Source organism: Micromys minutus (assembly GCF_963924665.1).
Source record: "Micromys minutus genome assembly, chromosome: 19".
Taxonomy (NCBI): domain Eukaryota; kingdom Metazoa; phylum Chordata; class Mammalia; order Rodentia; family Muridae; genus Micromys; species Micromys minutus.
In genome coordinates this window covers 36,424,992-36,443,356 of record NC_137954.1, presented here as the reverse complement: position 1 = coordinate 36,443,356, position 18,365 = coordinate 36,424,992, and the positions used below count along the sequence as shown (strand labels likewise).

The 18,365-nt window shown below is 44.4% G+C and overlaps 1 protein-coding gene across 4 annotated transcripts in view; it reads right to left on the bottom strand.

Annotated features, from left to right (window-relative positions):
- Positions 1-18,365, bottom strand: part of LOC308433356 (UDP-glucuronosyltransferase 1A6) — a gene marked incomplete at its 5' end in the record, with an annotated part of 76,645 nt that overhangs the window by 39,986 nt on the left and 18,294 nt on the right. The window contains one exon of one of the 4 annotated variants that reach the window (XM_080933383.1): positions 14,289-15,146. The exons of 1 other annotated variant lie outside the window; for it this stretch is intronic. In XM_080933383.1, coding sequence (XP_080789509.1) covers positions 14,289-15,146 — 858 coding nt within the window. Of the gene's footprint in view, positions 1-3,033; positions 3,892-14,288; positions 15,147-18,365 lie in introns of those variants that run through there. 2 more of the 4 variants (XM_080933380.1, XM_080933385.1) reach the window with 2 other exon arrangements.

The following is an 18,365-nucleotide window of genomic DNA, read 5'->3' as shown; positions in this document are numbered from 1 at the left end:
GGCCAGGCTACAGAAGGGCCATGTCATCCTGTTGACAGCTAAAAATGAAGAAGCTACATAGATTGGGAGCATCCAGAGGAAAGAAAAAAGAACGGGGTTGGGGGGGCTGTTGAGGACAGCAAAAGAAGGCATCTCTAGACTGGGGAAGAGTAAAAGGCTGTGAGGAGCCAAAGAAAAGAACCTGAGGATCATGATTGCTGGAAACACTCCAGAAAACATCTTCAGACCAGGGCCAAGAGCTGCAACTTGAGCCCCTAAGGTCTCCAAGAGAACTGTGATCCCTGAAGGTGCCACCTGCTGATGCTTCTTCCTCAGCACGGAGGAAATTACAGAAGGTTGGGTGGCATAGTCCCGCTGTGTTCTTAAATGGAGTGGAGGAGTAGCTGGAGTCGTCAGCCAGAACCCATGGTCGTGAGAGGGAAGAATGAATTGAAAAGCTGCGCCTGATCCTCAGGAATAGAGCCATGCAAACGCAGGAAACGAAGACATCCACCAGGGGGCGCGCAAGAGTAGCAGAGAGAAGGTCTACGGGATCATCCAAAACTGCAGGTGGGAGGAGGAGGCTCTGGGAGCATTGAACACACGGTGGCGCTCTGGGGGAGCTTCTCTGCCCCTTTACCTATATACCTTTCAGCTGGACTCAGGAGAGGGAACATGCAAGCAAGAGGGTTCCATTTCCAATACATAGGCCTCCCCACTTAATTACCTCAGTGGTGCTTTAGTCCTAAGTTAAATAATAGGAACAACTCTTCTTTTAATATTCCTGACACACATATGCACCCACACACACAGACACCACACACACACACACACACACACACACAGTTCAAACTGTGGTAACTCAAATGCCTATAAACCGAATAGTGAGATATTCACACCCACTATAATATTCAGCCATAAAAGTGAAGTGCTAGTTTATTCTACATGGATGAACTTTAAGAACAAACTAAGAATGTTGACGAAAGATCACAAATTCTCTTTGAAATTTCCAGGATAGGCAAGTCTATGGAGATGGTAGGGCAAAAGCTGTCCAGGGTCAGGGTTAAGGGATGTCTTTGGGAATGACTGGGAATTGTCGTGATTGTCAACAAATCTGAACATTAAAAATATTACACATCGACTGTCTTGGCTCTCCTTAACTACTGATACAACACAACCTTAATTCAGCTGAGAAGGGAGTCTCTCCACCGAGGGATCGCCCAGATCAGATAAGCCTATGGGAAAGTTTTCTCAGCCCTTAGTTGATACGGGTGTGCCGAGCTACTGTGAACGGAACTCTTCCTGGGCAGGTGAGCCTCAGCTGCCTGAGGAAACTAGTCAGACCTGAGTGAGGTCCAGGCAGCTTCTTCAGAGGGTTCTGCCTGTCCCTCCCTGCTTGAGCTCTTGCACTTACTCCCCTCAAGGATGGAGTGTGACCCGAAAGTGTAAACCAAAGATGTCTTTCCCTTCACTAACCCACTTTTGGTCAGCTTGTTTTATGACAGGGACAGGGAGAAAACTAGGACAGTAACAATAACCAAAAAAAAAAAAAAAATCATTAAGCTGTAATCCTTAAATGAGTAAGCATATTGTATCCAAATGACATCTGGAGTTTTCTTTTTTTAAAACTCACTTATAAAAGATACTCGAAACAATGTAGACATTTAAAAGCCATTCTTCATCTGATCTGGAATTGCCTAAATTGTTAGCTAAATCACCAGCTATTTAGGCACTGATGTTAAAATACCTGGACTCACTCCAGCCTTTATAACTAACAGACACTGGCAGGCAAAATGTTTCCTAATCTCCCAGGAAAGAGGCAAACACTGAGGGAAGCCACACATCAGTGTGTGCCTGGATTAAAGGAGCTGCTTTTGAAAGTGCACGCTAAGGATGAATTGGTATTTGTGAGGAGGGAAATATGTTTAAAATCACACCCAGGCTTTATTTTATTTGCCATGATATATCCTTTCTCCCAGTCTTCTCTCCTTTTCCTCCCTTCCGTGCTCACGCTCTCCCTCATCCTCCCATTTCCTCTTTCTCTCCCTCCTAGGCTGTCCTTGAACTCATCATCCACCCCTCAGCTTTCCAGAGTGTCCTGAGTGCTCAGATTATAGGTTTGTGCTCCATATAAGACCTGCATCTTCTTTTAAACAAACAAATCTACAGAGACAGCCTTCCCTTCCTCCCTCCCTTCCTCCCTGTTTCTCTTCCTACATCTTTCTACCCTTCGCTTCTTTTTTCTTACCATAATGGGAATTGAACTCATCACCTCATGTGTGCTACGCAAACACAAGTGCACCCCCATTTAGCTACATCCCAAGACCCGATCAGCCATTCAGAATGTTTACAGCCCTGTGCAACCTGGAGTCCACCAGGCTCCAAGCATTCCTGTCACAGCAGGTGTGAGAAATTCAGGCTCTTTGGGTCTGCTTGAGGGTTTCTCTCAGATGAAATGAAAGGCAGGTGTGACCTGAAGCCCTTCAACTGTCTTGACTTCAGAACTCACATTCATATTTTCCGAAGCAACTGTACATCCTAAGTCATAAAGGGATGCTTGTTTCTTTCTCTCTGGCAAAGGTCTGAGGGCAAGTGATCAGTTTGAAGCCATGTTCATCCTCCCATTCATTCTTCCACAGCTTCTCTCTTAGCTGTGGACTGTGTGACCGCAAGACCCTGGAAGTGAGAACCTCTGATTGTCATTGGCTGACCTCTGGCTTAGGGCCCCAAGGAAAAGCACATGCACCAGCACTGGGAGGGTGTTGATCTGGACCTGTCCCCTGAGTCAAGCCTTGATCTCTAAGGTTCATTCCAAGATTCTGCAACTGTAACCCAGTTCTCCTGGTGCCAAGCAAGAACCCTGTATTTATCCAGCTTCAAGGACATGCATCCTCTTACTCTGAGGCTGGCATTCCTTTGCCTACTACCACTATGTTATGTGACCATCGTCCCAGTGAGAAGCAGCTGATGCTCTAAATACAGGAGGGGTGTAGCCAACAAGAACCACAACTGCCAGTGAAGAGAGAATGCAGCCAGAAGACAGGAGTCACCCACCTGAGACAGCTTTCCCTTCTTCTTGCAGTTGATCCCTCCAATGAAGATCATGTTGGGCATGATTGGCCGGGGGTACTCGAACACAAAATCATACCGTAACAGCCACAGAGAGTTCTGGTGTAAGGCAGGTAAGGACACATCTCTCTTGAGGAGGTCTGAGGCAAGGGTTTCATACTTTGAATACAGACAATAATAGATGTAGTTGTCCAAGATGCTAGCAATGAAGTTGGCCAGCCGCTGGGGAAATGTCATGTGGTCTGAAAATTTGGTGTAGAATCTGGGAACATAGGAAACAGGGCTTGGGCTTTGGCCAAGCATGTGCTCCAGAGAGCTTGGGAAACCTCTGAAGAGGTAGATGGAGGGCAGGTTGAGATACTCGGCCAGAATCACGCCACAGGGCATGGCTGGGTCTGTGAACAGAGTGTCAAACTGGTTCTCCCTAAGGAAGTTGAGGGTGGCAGAGTCCTTCAGGAGACTCTGGCAGCTGAGAAAGCACAAGTCGATGATAATCATGTTGTTCCTGTACTCTCTCACAGGAGCCATCAGGGGGGAACTGGCAACAAAGTGGTTGTTCCCAAAGGAGCGGAAACGGGCCTGTAGCTCTTCTAGGTTGAACGGAACCGAGAAGCTTCTCCTCCTGTAGTACTTGGATTCTCCCAAAAGTAAATTGACTTCTGGTACTAGCACCACAATGTCATGTCCCCGTTCACTGAGATGCTCCACTATCTCCTTCATGCTAAGCCAGTGGCTTCCATCCTGGGGGACTACCAGCAGCTTGTCACCTAAAACTGAACCCCAAAGCACTAAGAAGAGAAACCCTGCAGGAAGTCTCTGAGCGGCAGGAAGAAGGCCAGCCATCCTAGGGCAGGGAAGGCAACAGTAAGCTCTCCTGAAGCTGCAGGCCCTGAGCTACTTTCTCTCACACACCTGGTGATCTCAATGCTCCCGGGATTCCTCTTTCTTGCTCTAAATCATGCCCTGTAATATGAAGAAAGCTAAATTAATATTTAACCACATTAAGCACACAGCTGACTTCGTGCAGCCTATCAACACTCTGAGAGTCTAGGTTCTTTTTCTCCACTAAAGAGCCAATCCTTCCAGTGGGTCTTTACTGCTGTTTAAGGACAGTCTGGAGGGAGCTTGGGGAGTGTCAGCAGACTGGACCTCTGAGGTTAATGGCAAAATGGCTCTCCGTCAATGATTTGACACTTTCCTGCCAACTTTGTTCACAACACAGGGGAAGCACCAACTTAACAGAGGACATGTTTGATGTTCAAAGCAACACAAAGCCCTCTCCTCAGAATTCACCTTCTGTTATGTGTCGTTGGGCCTATATGGCTCTATCTTTATGACAATACCAATCTTATAGGGTAGGACCCATCCTAAAGATCTCATCTTCACTAGGTCCATCTGCAATGAGTCACTTTCAAAGATGCTGGCCACTGACTTCAGTGTACTTTCTTGGGACACACAAGTTAGGCCTTAACCCCTACCCATATCCTTACATGGTACAAACCTCAGAATACAGTTATGACCAGCCATCTATATGCAAGAAACTGGGGTTGCTGTCTATGCAAAGGACGTTAGTTGTAACCCTTACAGCTTTGAAAGAACCTAAAATTAGCTACCTCTGCTTAACTGTTCACAAATTCTGGGCCTTGGAATTTCTTCAGTCATCAAAGGGTTAAAAGCAAGTTTAGTTTTAAAAACTTAATGGAGGGCCAGGGATGATGTTTGGTTGGTAGAACACTTGATTAGTCAGTAATCTTTGCACTCTGGGAGGCAGAGGCAGAAGGGTCAGAAGTTCAAGGTCATTCTAGCTACAAAGTGAGTTTGAGGACAGTGTATTGTGCATGAGTGTTTGCCTCAAAAAACGGAAGAGGACCTGAAGATATAGATCAGTGGTTAGAACACTGGTTACTCTTCCAGAGGACCAGAGTTCAATTCTCAGCACCCACACAGCAGCTAGCAACTATGTGTAAACCAAGCTCCAGGGCTCTGCTACCGTCTTCTGACCTTGTGGACATGTTCAGGATGCACATATTTAAATATAAGCAAATGCCCATACACATGATTCAAATCAATAAAAACTCAAAAAGAAGTTTTAAAAGAGAACTGAAGTGGATTTTATTTGCAGCTCTAGAATCTGGCAGCACCTCACATGGAGTGAGTGTGTAGTGAGCCAACTAACTAGGAGACAGCCTAGGTCTGGTATACAAGGCCTTCATAGATCTTCATAGTGCTCCTGTGGGCTAAAGAAGTCAAAGGGACTATTCTGAAAATCAAAGTTGACATACCCAAACACACACAGACACTTTCTGGTTAATATTCACAAACAAGAATACCCCCAGACCCTTTTTAACATATGTCAGGTCAGGAGAATAGAAAACTGTCTAGGAGTTGCTTTGTTTGATGTTTTTTCAAATCCATTAACTGTCTGGCCTCCTAGGTAACAGCTGGAAATCCCCTAATTTGCTTTATTGTTCTGTTGCAAAACCGCATACCCTGGAGCTTCCAGAAAAATTCCATAATCATCGAAAGAAGATGCACTTAGGAAAACCAAATGACTGTTTGGTACTGCTATGAGAAAGTGTGGCCGTTCCCTAAAATGGGCTCGAAAAAGCCACAGGGCTCCTAGAATGTATTCTGAAACCCCTTGTTTGATATTGGGGGTAAATAAACATCCCCACCTATGACCCAAGCCTTTCTTATTGATGTATGCCATGCTATTGATCTCTCTGAAATGACAGAGCTCTGGGAAGAAAGAGCAACAACATGGAGCACATATGATAAGCAAGTTTCAGGAACAGCAGAGCTCAGGGCTGATGTGAAATAAAATTGGGCTCCTGTGGGCTCATAAGAAGTGGCACTATTTAAAAAGTTAGGAGGCGTGGCCTTGGACTAGATAAGGCCTTAGAATGGACGTGACCTTGTTAGAGTAAATGTATCACTGGTGGGCTTTGAGGTTTCAGGTGCTCCAGCCAAGATCCAATGTCTCTCCCGCTTCCTGCTGCCTGGAAAGCCAGATGTAGAACTCCTGGCTTATTCTAGCACCATGTCTGCCTGCATGCTGCCATGCTTCCTGCCATGACCACAATAGACTAAAGCTCTCAAATGGAAGCCAGCCCCAGTAACATGTTGTCCTTTCAAGAGTTGCTGTGGTCAGGGTGACTCTTCACAGTAATAGAAGTCCTAAGACGCTCCCCCAGATGATATGCATAAGAAACAAGATGTCAGCTCTGATCATACCCTTCCTTTGAAGTTCTGCTAGTGTCCCATTTGTGGCACCTTCCCTGAAGAGCCCATGGTCCAGCAGCTCAGCCTGCCACTCTGGGGCTCCTTCCCTTCCCTGTCATCTTTATCTCTCCTGTGCATGTATTGCCTCTCTCCCAACTACCAGTAGCATGTGCAGGGTAGGGCAAATCATGGCTCTGTCTCTCCCTACCATATCCAGTGTTCCTCTCTGGAGGGCCCAGTACCAGTTTGTGGGTGACTGAACTACCTTTGGGGCTGCCTGTCCATTTCATCCTTGTGCTTTATTTTCAATCAAATAGTAAAAGGTCAAAGATCACTCCAGGAAGGACAAGCACAGAACCAACTCCCTTTTGAGGAGCTGGTCACTGACTCTTTCGACGTGAGTGTATAAGGGAAAAAAAAAAAAAAAACAACTTTTTCCTTCTGCATACTTTCATTCACAAAGCACTTGTGTTACCAGGCATGTGTGAGTTGAGCCAGCCACTTAGCAGAGTTGGCTACAGCCTCCTATGCTCAGCTTTCCAGTGGCTCTGCTAGAACCACTCAGGGAACTGAAGTACTCAGTACACAGCACCCACAGTACAACAAGAGATGCAAAGGGCATGGGGGAGAGACATGGATGTTCTCTGTGCTCTTGAAGCAACAAAACCTCCACACCTCCAGCAACTGGGCAGCGCCCCCCCCCAAACCCTTCCCCCAGTGCTTTCACTTGGGCTGTATTATGAAACACAGGGGACTGAATGATAAAATTACCATTGATCAGTAATCAACCCAAACTTCAACCCTTTTCTCTACCCTTCCCTCTAATCTCAAAGTTGGTTCCAGCTCCCATTCTTATAAACTTTCCAAAAGTCACCCCTTTAGCATAAGCTTTTTTAAAAAGCAAAAAACGGCTCATTACGAATAAGGAAGAAGTACGGTTTTCCCCTCTCACCCCTCATAAAATCAACAGGCATTTGTGAAGCTCTGGGCAGGAAGTGAAAGATCCATTATCTTTCAAATTCTGTATTGCTCTCCCTCAAAATATAATCTGTTACTTGCCTTTAAGATAGTAAGGTTAGTAAGCCTCTACGTAGCACGTGATGAGGGCTCTTGAAGAAGAGTAAGAAATCTGGAAGTCAGGATTTCAGTCAGACACTTGTTGCTAGCTTCTGAATTCCAGGTTTCCTAACCACCACCAAAGAGGGAGGGTTACATTTGTTCTGTTTGTTAATCCCTGCTGGGGGCGGGCCAGGGAGTGATGGATGTGGAAATCAGGCTGCCCAGGGAGAGGGTGTTCTTCGCTTCAAAGAACTGGCTCACCCAGACCTGGTCACAAACTTGCATATTCAATCTAACGTGCCAACACAGCCTTAACCTTGGCACCCTAGTGAGCTGGGGCTCAGGAAAGGATTGAAGGAACCATCCCAAAGGCGAGCCCAGGAACACTGCCAACATGAAAGTTCTTTGTTTAAGGCTTTCAAAGACTGCACTCAGTCCAAGCTGGGGTGAGGCATCAGGGTGGGGGGCGGGGTTTCTGTTTTGCTTTGCTTTTAATTGGTTCTTTGCGAGTTTCAAATCGTGCTCCTCAGTTCCACTCACCTCCCATCCCTCATATCTGTCTTTCGCCTTTAATACACAAACAAGCAAGCAAAACAACAAAAAGCACAAAACATAGCTCATTGTAGACGCTGTAGTGTAGTACAGTACGTCTCTCTGTCCACACATCTGCACTTGCAAATGTTCATTGCAATAAGGCATTGTTCTGGTTTGAGTTATGTGACATCATCAGGTTTTTTTTTCGGGGTTTTTTAAACTCAGAATGAAAAGAAACAAGGAAGGGTGCTGCCATCCTGGCTCACAGCAATGAGAAACCACTCCCCAGAGGCTCACAAAGGGAAGCTCTTTCCTTGCTGGGCAGCTAAGCAAGGTTCCTTCCACAAAAGCTCTCTGGAGAAAGTCTTTAAGCAAGCTGGCATGGATTGGAGGGAACAAGAGGAACTGTAGCCTCGGATTCTTTATGGCAAACACACATCTTACCGAGGCCCAGGCCCTTCCTAGCAGTCTTGCTAGGAAAATCATCAGACTCATCTGGGTACTGGAAGGGGGAAGGCTTGTTCTTATGTCCAGCAGGCCCATGGGGTCATAGGTTGAAATCAGAAAGAGGGCAGGAGAGGAAGGCAAAGATCTGTCATAGCATCACCAGAGGGGTACCTTGCAAGCTTTGTCCATGAGATGTGACACTACTGTTTCTTAGACTGGTGTGTGTGTGTGTGTGTGTGTGTGTGTGTGTGTGTGTGTGTGTGCTTGCGCAAGCGCACGTTCCTATGCTCATGAGTGTGTGCATGCGCACATACAGACCACAGGGGTCTGCAGGTGTCAGAAGTATTTCTGTATTGGGCACCAGAAAAGGAAATGTGGCATGTCTGTCACTCCTGAGGTTGATGCCTAAAGAACTGCTACTCAGGAGGCCCAGTCCTGCCCAGGGAGGTGATACAGACAGGATGTCTTATAGCATATTTCTCCTGCCTGTACAAGGAAAGGTCAGCTTTGACCCAAGGATTTCTGAAGAGCAGCAACTTGGGTTTGGGACACATTCTAGTGAAGGGATAGATCCTGGGAGGAAACTACCCTGTGTGGGCAATAAGCAGATGCTCCTACCACCACCACCAAAGTAAATGAAGGACGGCTGGCTTTGGAGTAGGAAGGGGGGTTGAAGGTTTACAGGGGACAGTTTCATGCCAGTTGAGGGCTATCTGGAAAGGTTAGCCTCTTCTCAGGAACTCAGCGATCCTGCTGAGGCCCAGGACCTACAAGATGACAGAGGACCTACAGAACAATTCGAGACTTAAAACATCTGAATCCAGAACACAAAAGTGGCAAAATCAAATCAGCAAATTGCCCTGGTTCTATTTCTGCTGCTGTGGTGAAACATTCTAGTAAACAGAAGCTTAGGGGACACAGGCTCATTTTCAATTTCAAATCCAGGTTCTAGTCCGTCATTATGGAGAAGCTAAGATGGCAGGAACCTGAAGCAGCCAGGCAGAAGATCCTCAACAAGAACAGAGAAAAATAAATGTGCCAACACTTAGTACTTAGCTAGCTTTCTCTACTTCTATGAAGTTCAGGGACCCAAAGCAGGGAATGGTGGGATTTCTCCACATCAACTGTAGCAAGCAAGACAGTCTCTGATGGACAGGGCCATAGGCCAACCCAATGCAGATAATCCAGGTGAATTTGGGTTGTATCATATTGGTGATGAAACTAACAGTAATTTTAATGTTTTAATACATATCTGTATGATTATGGCCACATAACAATATACTCAGCTTAGTCCATCAACTTATATAAACAATCCATGTAAAGTTATTAGAACCTGAATTTGGACCCCTAACATCTACAAAATAATTCAAGTGTAGGGAGTGTGGGCAGCCCAGGGTGAGTGTAGTGCCTGGTGAATGAGTATTTTGACATGAGCATGACCTATCGAGGATTCTGAGAACAATTGGCCCAGGATAAATTGGCAAAGCCATTATCCACATGGGCCAGCTAAGAAGCAAAGAACCTCACATAATCCCAGCATTGTTGTATGTGTGTCTGCCCTGTCTTCAGTCTCTCACCACTATCCCTAACCAGGCCTCTGATCCTCAAACCTCTGAGGAAGCAGCATCCAGGCAGCACAGCATGTAGCTACAATCCCAGTGCTAGGGAGGCAGACAAAGAGAGTCCTGGTGCTCGGTGGCTCGCCAGTCTATTGCCAGTCTAGATGGGTTGGAAAGCTATAGCTGCAGTGAGAGACAGTGACTAAAGAAAGTAAGAGGGAGTATAAAAGAGGAAGACATGTGATGTTGTCTTCCATGCTTACACACACATACACACATACTTACAAGCATGCACATGCACACACACATGCACACATACACATATGAGAGACAATGACAGAGACAGAAGTGGACACACAGACATCGATGGATGGATGGATGGATGGATGGATGGATGGATGGATGGATGGATGGATGAATGGATGGATAGTAGATGGGTGAGTACAGAGAAGAGAAATAATGACTAGAACTTGTGTCCTTGTGTTACTGGAATATGGAACAAGGAATGCATTTGCCATCGCCTCATGGTTTCCCTTCTGGGCCCCTTGTTTTTGGTTCTCTTAGGGCCTCATACTTCTGTTTCTTCATTAGTCAGCAAACTTCTGCCTGGCTAAAGAAAGGGGATGGCCACATTCCTAACACTGAGCCAGGCCCACAAAAGTCTTCAGTGAATGGCTGCTAAATGGAAGACTCTCTGACAAAACCCAGTGCCGTGTCGTTTCGTAATATCAAAAACAACTCACAAATGCTGAGGGATTACATTCAGAGGAATCTAAGTCAACATTTTTCCATGCTGAGAAAATTTCATTGTGGGGAATGTTCCAAAAAAAGACAGAGGCGAGATGTTTCTCAGGTGTGCTGACTATACAGAAGGCAGCCAATTGCAGAGGGCACACAGTGGGCTTCAAAATTAAGGCGGGAGGTTTAGAACCTCTGTTGCTATGCTTATAACACCTGTCCTCCCAACTCCAGAGCCACCAAGGCCCCAAATTGCCCACAATGGTATGAATGACCAGTGGATGGACTCAGTACTAAGCTCTAAAACTAAAACTCACTGTAAAAATCAAAAGGACCAGATGGGCTCTTTCCTATTAAATCTATTTTAAAATATTTTAATAATACCCTCTCGTCCTTACTAAAGTATGTAATAGCATCTCTGGATAAAATTAGTCTGGATAAACTCAGGAAGACTTTGTTAAAGGAAGTACTCAAGAAAATTACCTGTAAAAAGGGCCAGAGACAGAAAACATACCAGCACACACACACACACACACACACGCACACACACACACACACATACACACACATACACACGCATATACATGCACACACAATTATACACACACTTTCTTCCCAGGAAATGTTCTTTCTTATCAGACATAAGATCCAGGCTACCATGTTCTCCAGCAACATAAAACCTGTGTGGTTTTCCAAGAGAGACAACCTCTCACCTGAAACATGGATGAAGGAATGCATACATCCAGAGGTCACTCAATGAAAATTTACCTTAGTATAGATACTGTATACATGGTCTTAGTCAAAGGACTGTCTGTGAGATCTGAACATTGTCTTCCTTCATATTTATCCATAAATTACCTTCCACATATAAAAGACCTTCCCCACATATAAATCCTTTAGCAGATACATAAAACCATATCTACATATAAAAACAACCCTTATCTGTAAAACTATGGTTCAATGCATTCAGATTTTATAGGTATATAGATATACAATCATATATAGCTGTAATATCTGTAAACATTGGAGGGCTGCAATGAGCTACTCTAATATCACTATTGTCCAAAGAGTTTCAGGCCTCACCCTGAGAAAGAGAACACGGGTGCGTGCAAGGCTGGGGCGTGCTTGGCACTTTATTGATGGGAAGTAAAGGGCAGAAAAATATCTCCCAGCTAGCTGACTCATGTTCCTTAAAGTCCTGCCACATGCAGCTCCCTTTCGTGACCTACCCACAATCAGAGAGAGTCAGCTCATAGTTTACAGTTTGTTTAAATTGTGCAATCCCTGTGTGCCCATTGCCCCAAGGGGCCAGAAGAGCATCAGATCCTTTAGGACTGTGGCTGCTGAAGATGAGCAGCTGTGTGGGTGCAGAGACTTGCATCAGATCCTCTAGAGCAGCACTTACCTGAGCCTTCCAACCTGCCCCCCATTCCTCACTTTGACACAGATAAATCTATAGTCCTCTACCTTGCAGAAGGAACATTATTTCACTTTGTCTAATAATTTCACAAGAACACATGCCTATTTGTGAGAAAATGTGGCCCAGTTATAAGGTCCAACTGGGCCCTGTAAGTGGCTAGAGCCATAATCGGCAAAGCACACCCATTCCTAACCAAACTATGAACTGAGCTAAGTCACCAGAGATTAGATACGATGTACTCGTCATTAGATATGATGAGAATGTTATGCTCAAAACCACCATTTGGTGTATTCATTAATAGGGAAAGTTAGTATCTTCCTGTACCTTTCCTTGTTGATAACAATCTTCAATTGTGATCCAGATCCTCCAGATATATTGAATAAGACTTTACCATAAAATTTAGAGTTTGCAGCAGGTGCCACCTCATGCCTCTGGCCGAGTTTCTCCTCATAGTAAATCAGTGATAGTCACCCACGGGCACCAGCAGCAGTCTGCCTGCCTGGGCAAAGCCAGTGAGCAGCAGCAGACAGAGAAAGGGAGCTGTGGGAGAAGCATAGCCCAGGGCAATCCAGCCTTGGGTCTTTGATGCTCTGACTCAGCAGGGGAGAAACTATAAACTCAAACCTCTCCCTGTGGAGGGCGTGCACTCACAGCCATCAAGGCACAGTTGCAGACAGTGGGTACCAGTGAGAAATAAGAAATGAGCAGTCCTCATTGAAATGCCTACTTGTGTGTTTACATGATAAGAAAAGCTTAAACTATTCCGCTTAAACTGGGCAGAGATGTGCAATGTGCCATAGGGCGATTTACAAACAGTTGTGAAGAAATGTGTGAGACAGCAAGGATTGCAAAAGCAGCAGAAAGTGAACTTAAAAATAAAATGGCCTTAAAGCAAAGTGGGAAATAATGTCTTCAGACAACCAGACCCTTTGCTCAAAAAGGACATGCTGCCTCTGCTTCCAAGGCAGCACAGACTTTTCCCCTCTCTGATACCACACACAAGCTTGCCACGACAGTGAAAAATCTCTTCTGGGATAGGTACATCTACATCATAGCTCCTGCACATTGTGAAAAAGGGCCACAAAGACAGTAAGAGTCAGAATACCAGGAAGTCTTTCGTGAAATGGTCTCTGCATAAATGAAACCAGAACAATGGCACAATCAGTAGGCATGCCAATGTGGAAGTGAAAACCTTCCACAGGGTTCCAGCCCTAAAAAACTACAGGCTACTTGGAGAGTTAGCCTCTCCTAGGCATGAGTCCTTTATTGGCTGTCCAATACAAACTGGTCAGCCCTGATACCACACACACACACACACACACACACACACACACACAAAAAAAAAAAAAAAAAAAACCAGACTCAGCAGCCTAGATCTGCACTTTTGTGAAACACAGACACATATATGTAACAATAATTATCAAAAAAGAAGAGGCAATCAGTTTGAGAGCAGGATATATGGGTGGGTTGGAGAGGGGACAGGGAGTCATGATATAATTCTATTTTGTTTTAAAATGTAAAAAAAAGGTGATCAAAATATATAATCAGCATTATAGGAATTTAAACACCCACTGACATAAGTGATGAAAACATTTAGATATTTGAGATTCAGACAAAACAAGAATGTTGAAATCTAAAATATTTTAAGAAAAAGTTGTTATTCAAAGCAAAGGGGAAAGTTAACTAATTTGGACTCCCACAAATAAATACTATATAGATTAAGAGAGAAAGAGCCAAAAAAGAATCAACAAACAAACAAAAAAACAAACAAAACAAAAAACAAACAAAAAAAAAAAAACCAACCTAAAAACTATGTGTCACTTACACAAAAGCCTGAATGATAATATTACTAAATAAAGACAATAAATTGCTAATTTTGGTTAAATATGAGTGTGTGATTTCCTACTGAGGAACTTCTCCAGACCCCAGAACTATGGCTAAGGAGACAGATGCCACAGGCTGAAGCAGCTGCACAGAAAGAGGGATTGAGCAAAGCGAAGCTTCACTTCTTACTGTGTCTCTCCCTCTTTTGCCAAAAACAAGGCTGCTGACTATAAATAAGAGTGTCAGTGGTATACACACATATCCACAAGCAAGATTTATCAGCTTCACAACTCCACAATCAAGTGTGAGTGATCGAAGAAATTAGATCAAGAGAACTGGAAAAGGAAAATATAAACGACAAACAACCGTCCAGTAAGAAGTAACTTCATCACCCGAAGCCGACCCTCCCGTTATGTGCTGAAGGAAAGACGATGTACCTTGGAAAGTGTCTGTTGCTGGAGGCAGTTGATCCCTCCAATGTGGATCACATTGGGCATCACAGGTCTGGGGAACTCCAGCGTGAAGTCAGTGCGCAACAGCCAAATGGACACTGGGCTGAAGAGGTCATACATAGTCACTGGGGTCTGCAGAATTTCTGAGGCAATATCAGAAGCACTTTTGAAAAAGGTTTGACAAAATGCAACCTCCCCCATGTAGGAGAGAAGGTTCTGTACTCTCTCCTTGAAGGTCATGGTGTCTGTCAACTTCAAGAGACCTCTGGGGACATAAGAAGGAGGACTGGGGCACTGGGCGCCATCTTCAAGGTGGTGACAAAATGCTCCCCTGCTGAAGACCACGGATGGGAGAGAAAAGTACTTGGCAACAGTTAAGCCACACACATCAAAAGGATCCAGAAACACGGCATCAAATGAACTCTGCTTCAAGTACTCCACTAAATTCTTGTCCATAAACAAACTCTGGCAGTGTGAGAACTGTAGTTCAAAGAAACCTTTGGCTGGAGAACTCAGTAGAGGGAAAACCCCACCCTCTTGTTGAAATTTCCATTGTGAGTCAATAAAAAGCTTGAACTCCCGGTTTAATTCCTCCTGAGTGTGAGAAACTGAATACGTTTTTACAGTAAAAGTCACCGGTTTTTTCAGTTGCCAACTCACCTCTGGAACTACTACAACGACCTCATGTCCTTTGAGAATGAGTTTATCCACAACCATCTGCATGGTGAACCAGTGGCTCCCATCCATGGGCACCACCAGCAGCTTGCCTGCATTTGCGAAGCCAGAGGCCAGCAGCAGACACACACAGAGAGGAAGGGAGGATGGAAAGTCTACAGGAGCCATGGGAGAAGTGCAGCTCAAGACAATCCAGCTGCTGAGACTCTGTGCTCTCCTAACACAAAAGACGAAGTGTGAGCCAGAGAGAAATCTGCTCCCTCAAGAGGGCGTGTACTCACACAACAGTTCCGGAGAATGATTTACTTTGGGAGAACAGTAATAAATGAGCAAACATCATTAAGAAACACACTGTTTGTTTATCTGAGAAGGGCTTGTGACCATTTTTTTGGGCAGAATCACACAATGTGAGATTGAAAATAGTTCTGAGGCCACAAACTTGACCCTAAAGAGTCCAAATGTTTTTACAAGAGAAAACAAGTTTCAAAGAAGCTACATTTCTAGAATTGTAGAAACAAAACAAAATCTGGACACGTTCTTTAGGTGACCAGACTGGCTCTGTCCAAGGGACTTGCTGCTTGTGCTTCAAAGGCTGCAGGGGAAGTTCCTGAGCCTGTCCTCTTGAGAGACAGAATCAGCTCTGCCACATGAGCCATGCTGCTGTCTCTGAGCTCTCACAGAGCCATGCTGCTGTCTCTGAGCTCTCACAGAGCCATGCTGCTGTCTCTGAGCTCTCACAGAGCCATGCTGCTGTCACTAGCTCTCATAGAGCCATGCTGCTGTCTCTGAGCTCTCACAGAGCCATGCTGCTGTCTCTGAGCTCTCACAGAGCCATGCTGCTGTCTCTGAGCTCTCACAGAGCCATGCTGCTGTCTCTGAGCTCTCACAGTGGGATTCCTGCTCCATTGCCAACTCTGTCTTCTGACCTGCTGACAGACTCACAACTATCTCCACAGGCCACTCCAGGGACACAGGGAAGGTGACCATCAACCTCCTTAGAACATCCCTCTGAAGCATCCAAAGCCATAGGCAGACATACACTATGGAGAAGCAGGGAGCTCTGCTGTGATGCCCCTCAGTTACCCAGGGAAGTTCACAGAGCTGTTTCTCTGTCTCCCAATACACTGCAGCATCTGCAGGTTTTTTCCATCTTGTGAATTCTTTGAATAGTTCTGCCATCAGCACCACATGCAGGTTCTTTTTAGGAACTGATCTGAAGGCTTCCAACTAGGATTAAGGCTGATAGCTCATGAGGAAATTCTAATGTTCACTCTTAAGAAACCTTCAGACACTGGGCTGTATCATTTTAATTTCCCACCACACCTGCCCTATTGTCCTGTCTCCACATCCACTCAGAAGCTATTTTTACCTATTTTGCTTTTTAAAATTTATTCTTCCTGGTGCTGTGAATGGCATCTTGTAGGTTCTGTTTGCAGTTTTGAAGCCACTCCCATACCCTGCTTGATATTGCCAGGACAAGACAGCAGCACTTCAATCGAAAGTCTCGACACTGGAGTCTCTAATCTTCAGAAATAACACTGCCTCCCTTTCCTATCAATTGGTTGAGAATCTCTCACTCACCAAATGCACTAGAAATGTGAGAAAAATACTCACCTATAAAATAAAGCCTTTGACTCTTAGCATAGCATGTGTTCAGAACAATTGCTCTAACTGGACAGAAGTTCCTGGAGCTGTGTAGCCTTTTTCCTTGTTAATTTTGGCATGTGGTGTTTTGATTTATCTGCAAGGTTTTTGTTTAATTTTTGGCTTGGGGATCTACTTGTTTAATTTTTGCTTCTTTGGGACAGGGTTTCTCTGAGTAGCCCCGACTGTCCTGGAGCTCCCTCTATTGATGTTAAACTCAGAGATCTACCAGCTTCAGCCTGAAGAATGCTGGAATAAAATGCATACACCACCATCCTTGGCATATTTACAAGAATTTTTTAAAAATAACGTTTTTAAATTTTTTAAAGTTGGGTATATCACAGATTATTTTGTGTATTTTTTAGTTATTATTTATTATTTAGGTGTGTGTGCATTTTACCTCCATGTATGTATGTGTCCCACATGCATGCATTGTCCATGGCCATCAGAAGAAATCTGTGAGCCTGGAGTCACTTTATAAGCTGTGATGTGGCTGCTGGGAATTATATCTGGGTTCTTCTGAGAAGCAAGTGATATTCTCAACTACTGACTCATATTTCCAGCAACATGAATTATTTCAAATAATCATGAGGATGAAGAAAGTTTGCTGTTATACCAATTATTTTAATATTAAGCATATTTAATTCTGATAAGTTTTTAAATTTTTCTTGTTAATGAATCCATGTATTTTACTTGGTAAAGTGCTATATACATTTTACACAAATTGAATCCAAGTATGCATCTTCATATTCTATTCTGTTACAGTTTTAAAGATACACAAAGTTTTTCAAAATGTTGAATAAACCAGAGTAAGAATTAAAATGCACATGTCTGCTGTTATACAACATATCCAGAGAAAGAATGGAGTGTTAGACCTGCCATCACTTGAGTCCTAAATTAAACAACTTAAAGGAGCAGCTATTCCTAAATCTTTTAATCTGTCTCAGTCAGGGTTTCTGTTGCTGTGACAAAAGGCCATGATCAAAATCAATTTGGGGAAGAAAGGGTATGTTTCAGCTTTTTACTCTCAGGGCACCCTACTTCTGTAAAGGACAGCAGGGCAAGAAATCCAGGCAGGAATCTGGAGGCAGGAACTGAAGCAGTAGCCAAGGATGAATGCTATTAATTGGCCTGATCCTCATGGCTTGCTCAGCCTGCTTCCTTATACAACCCAGATCCATCTGCCCAGGGTTGGCCCTGCCTCCCATGGCCTGGCCCCTGCCTGACCAATCACTAATGAAGCATAGGCTTGCCTATAGACCAGTCTTAGTTTCTCAGTTGTGGTTCCCCTTTCTCAGATATAATTCAAGGTATCACTCAAGTTGATACAGCCAACCAGGACAGGGCACATAGTCCATAATAAAATGCACACTTCTTCATGTAGGAGAGACGGTTCCACACTCTGTCCTTGAAAGTCATGGTGTTTGTGAATTTCAAGAGAATTCTGGGAATATAGAAAGAGGACTGGGGCGCCGGGCACCCTCATCAAGATAGTGGCAAAATATCTCACCCACTGATGACCACGGATGGGGGAGAAAAGTACTTGGCAATAGTTAAGTCACACACATCAAAAGGATTCAGAAACACAGCATCAAATGAACTCTGCTTCAAGTACTCCACTAACTTCTTTTCCATAAACAAACTCCTGCAGTTTGAGAACAGTAATTCGAAGAAACCTTTGCCTCAGTGCTTCAGTAGAGAGATCATTCCTACTTCTCAACTTTTCCATTGGGTGTGAGCAAA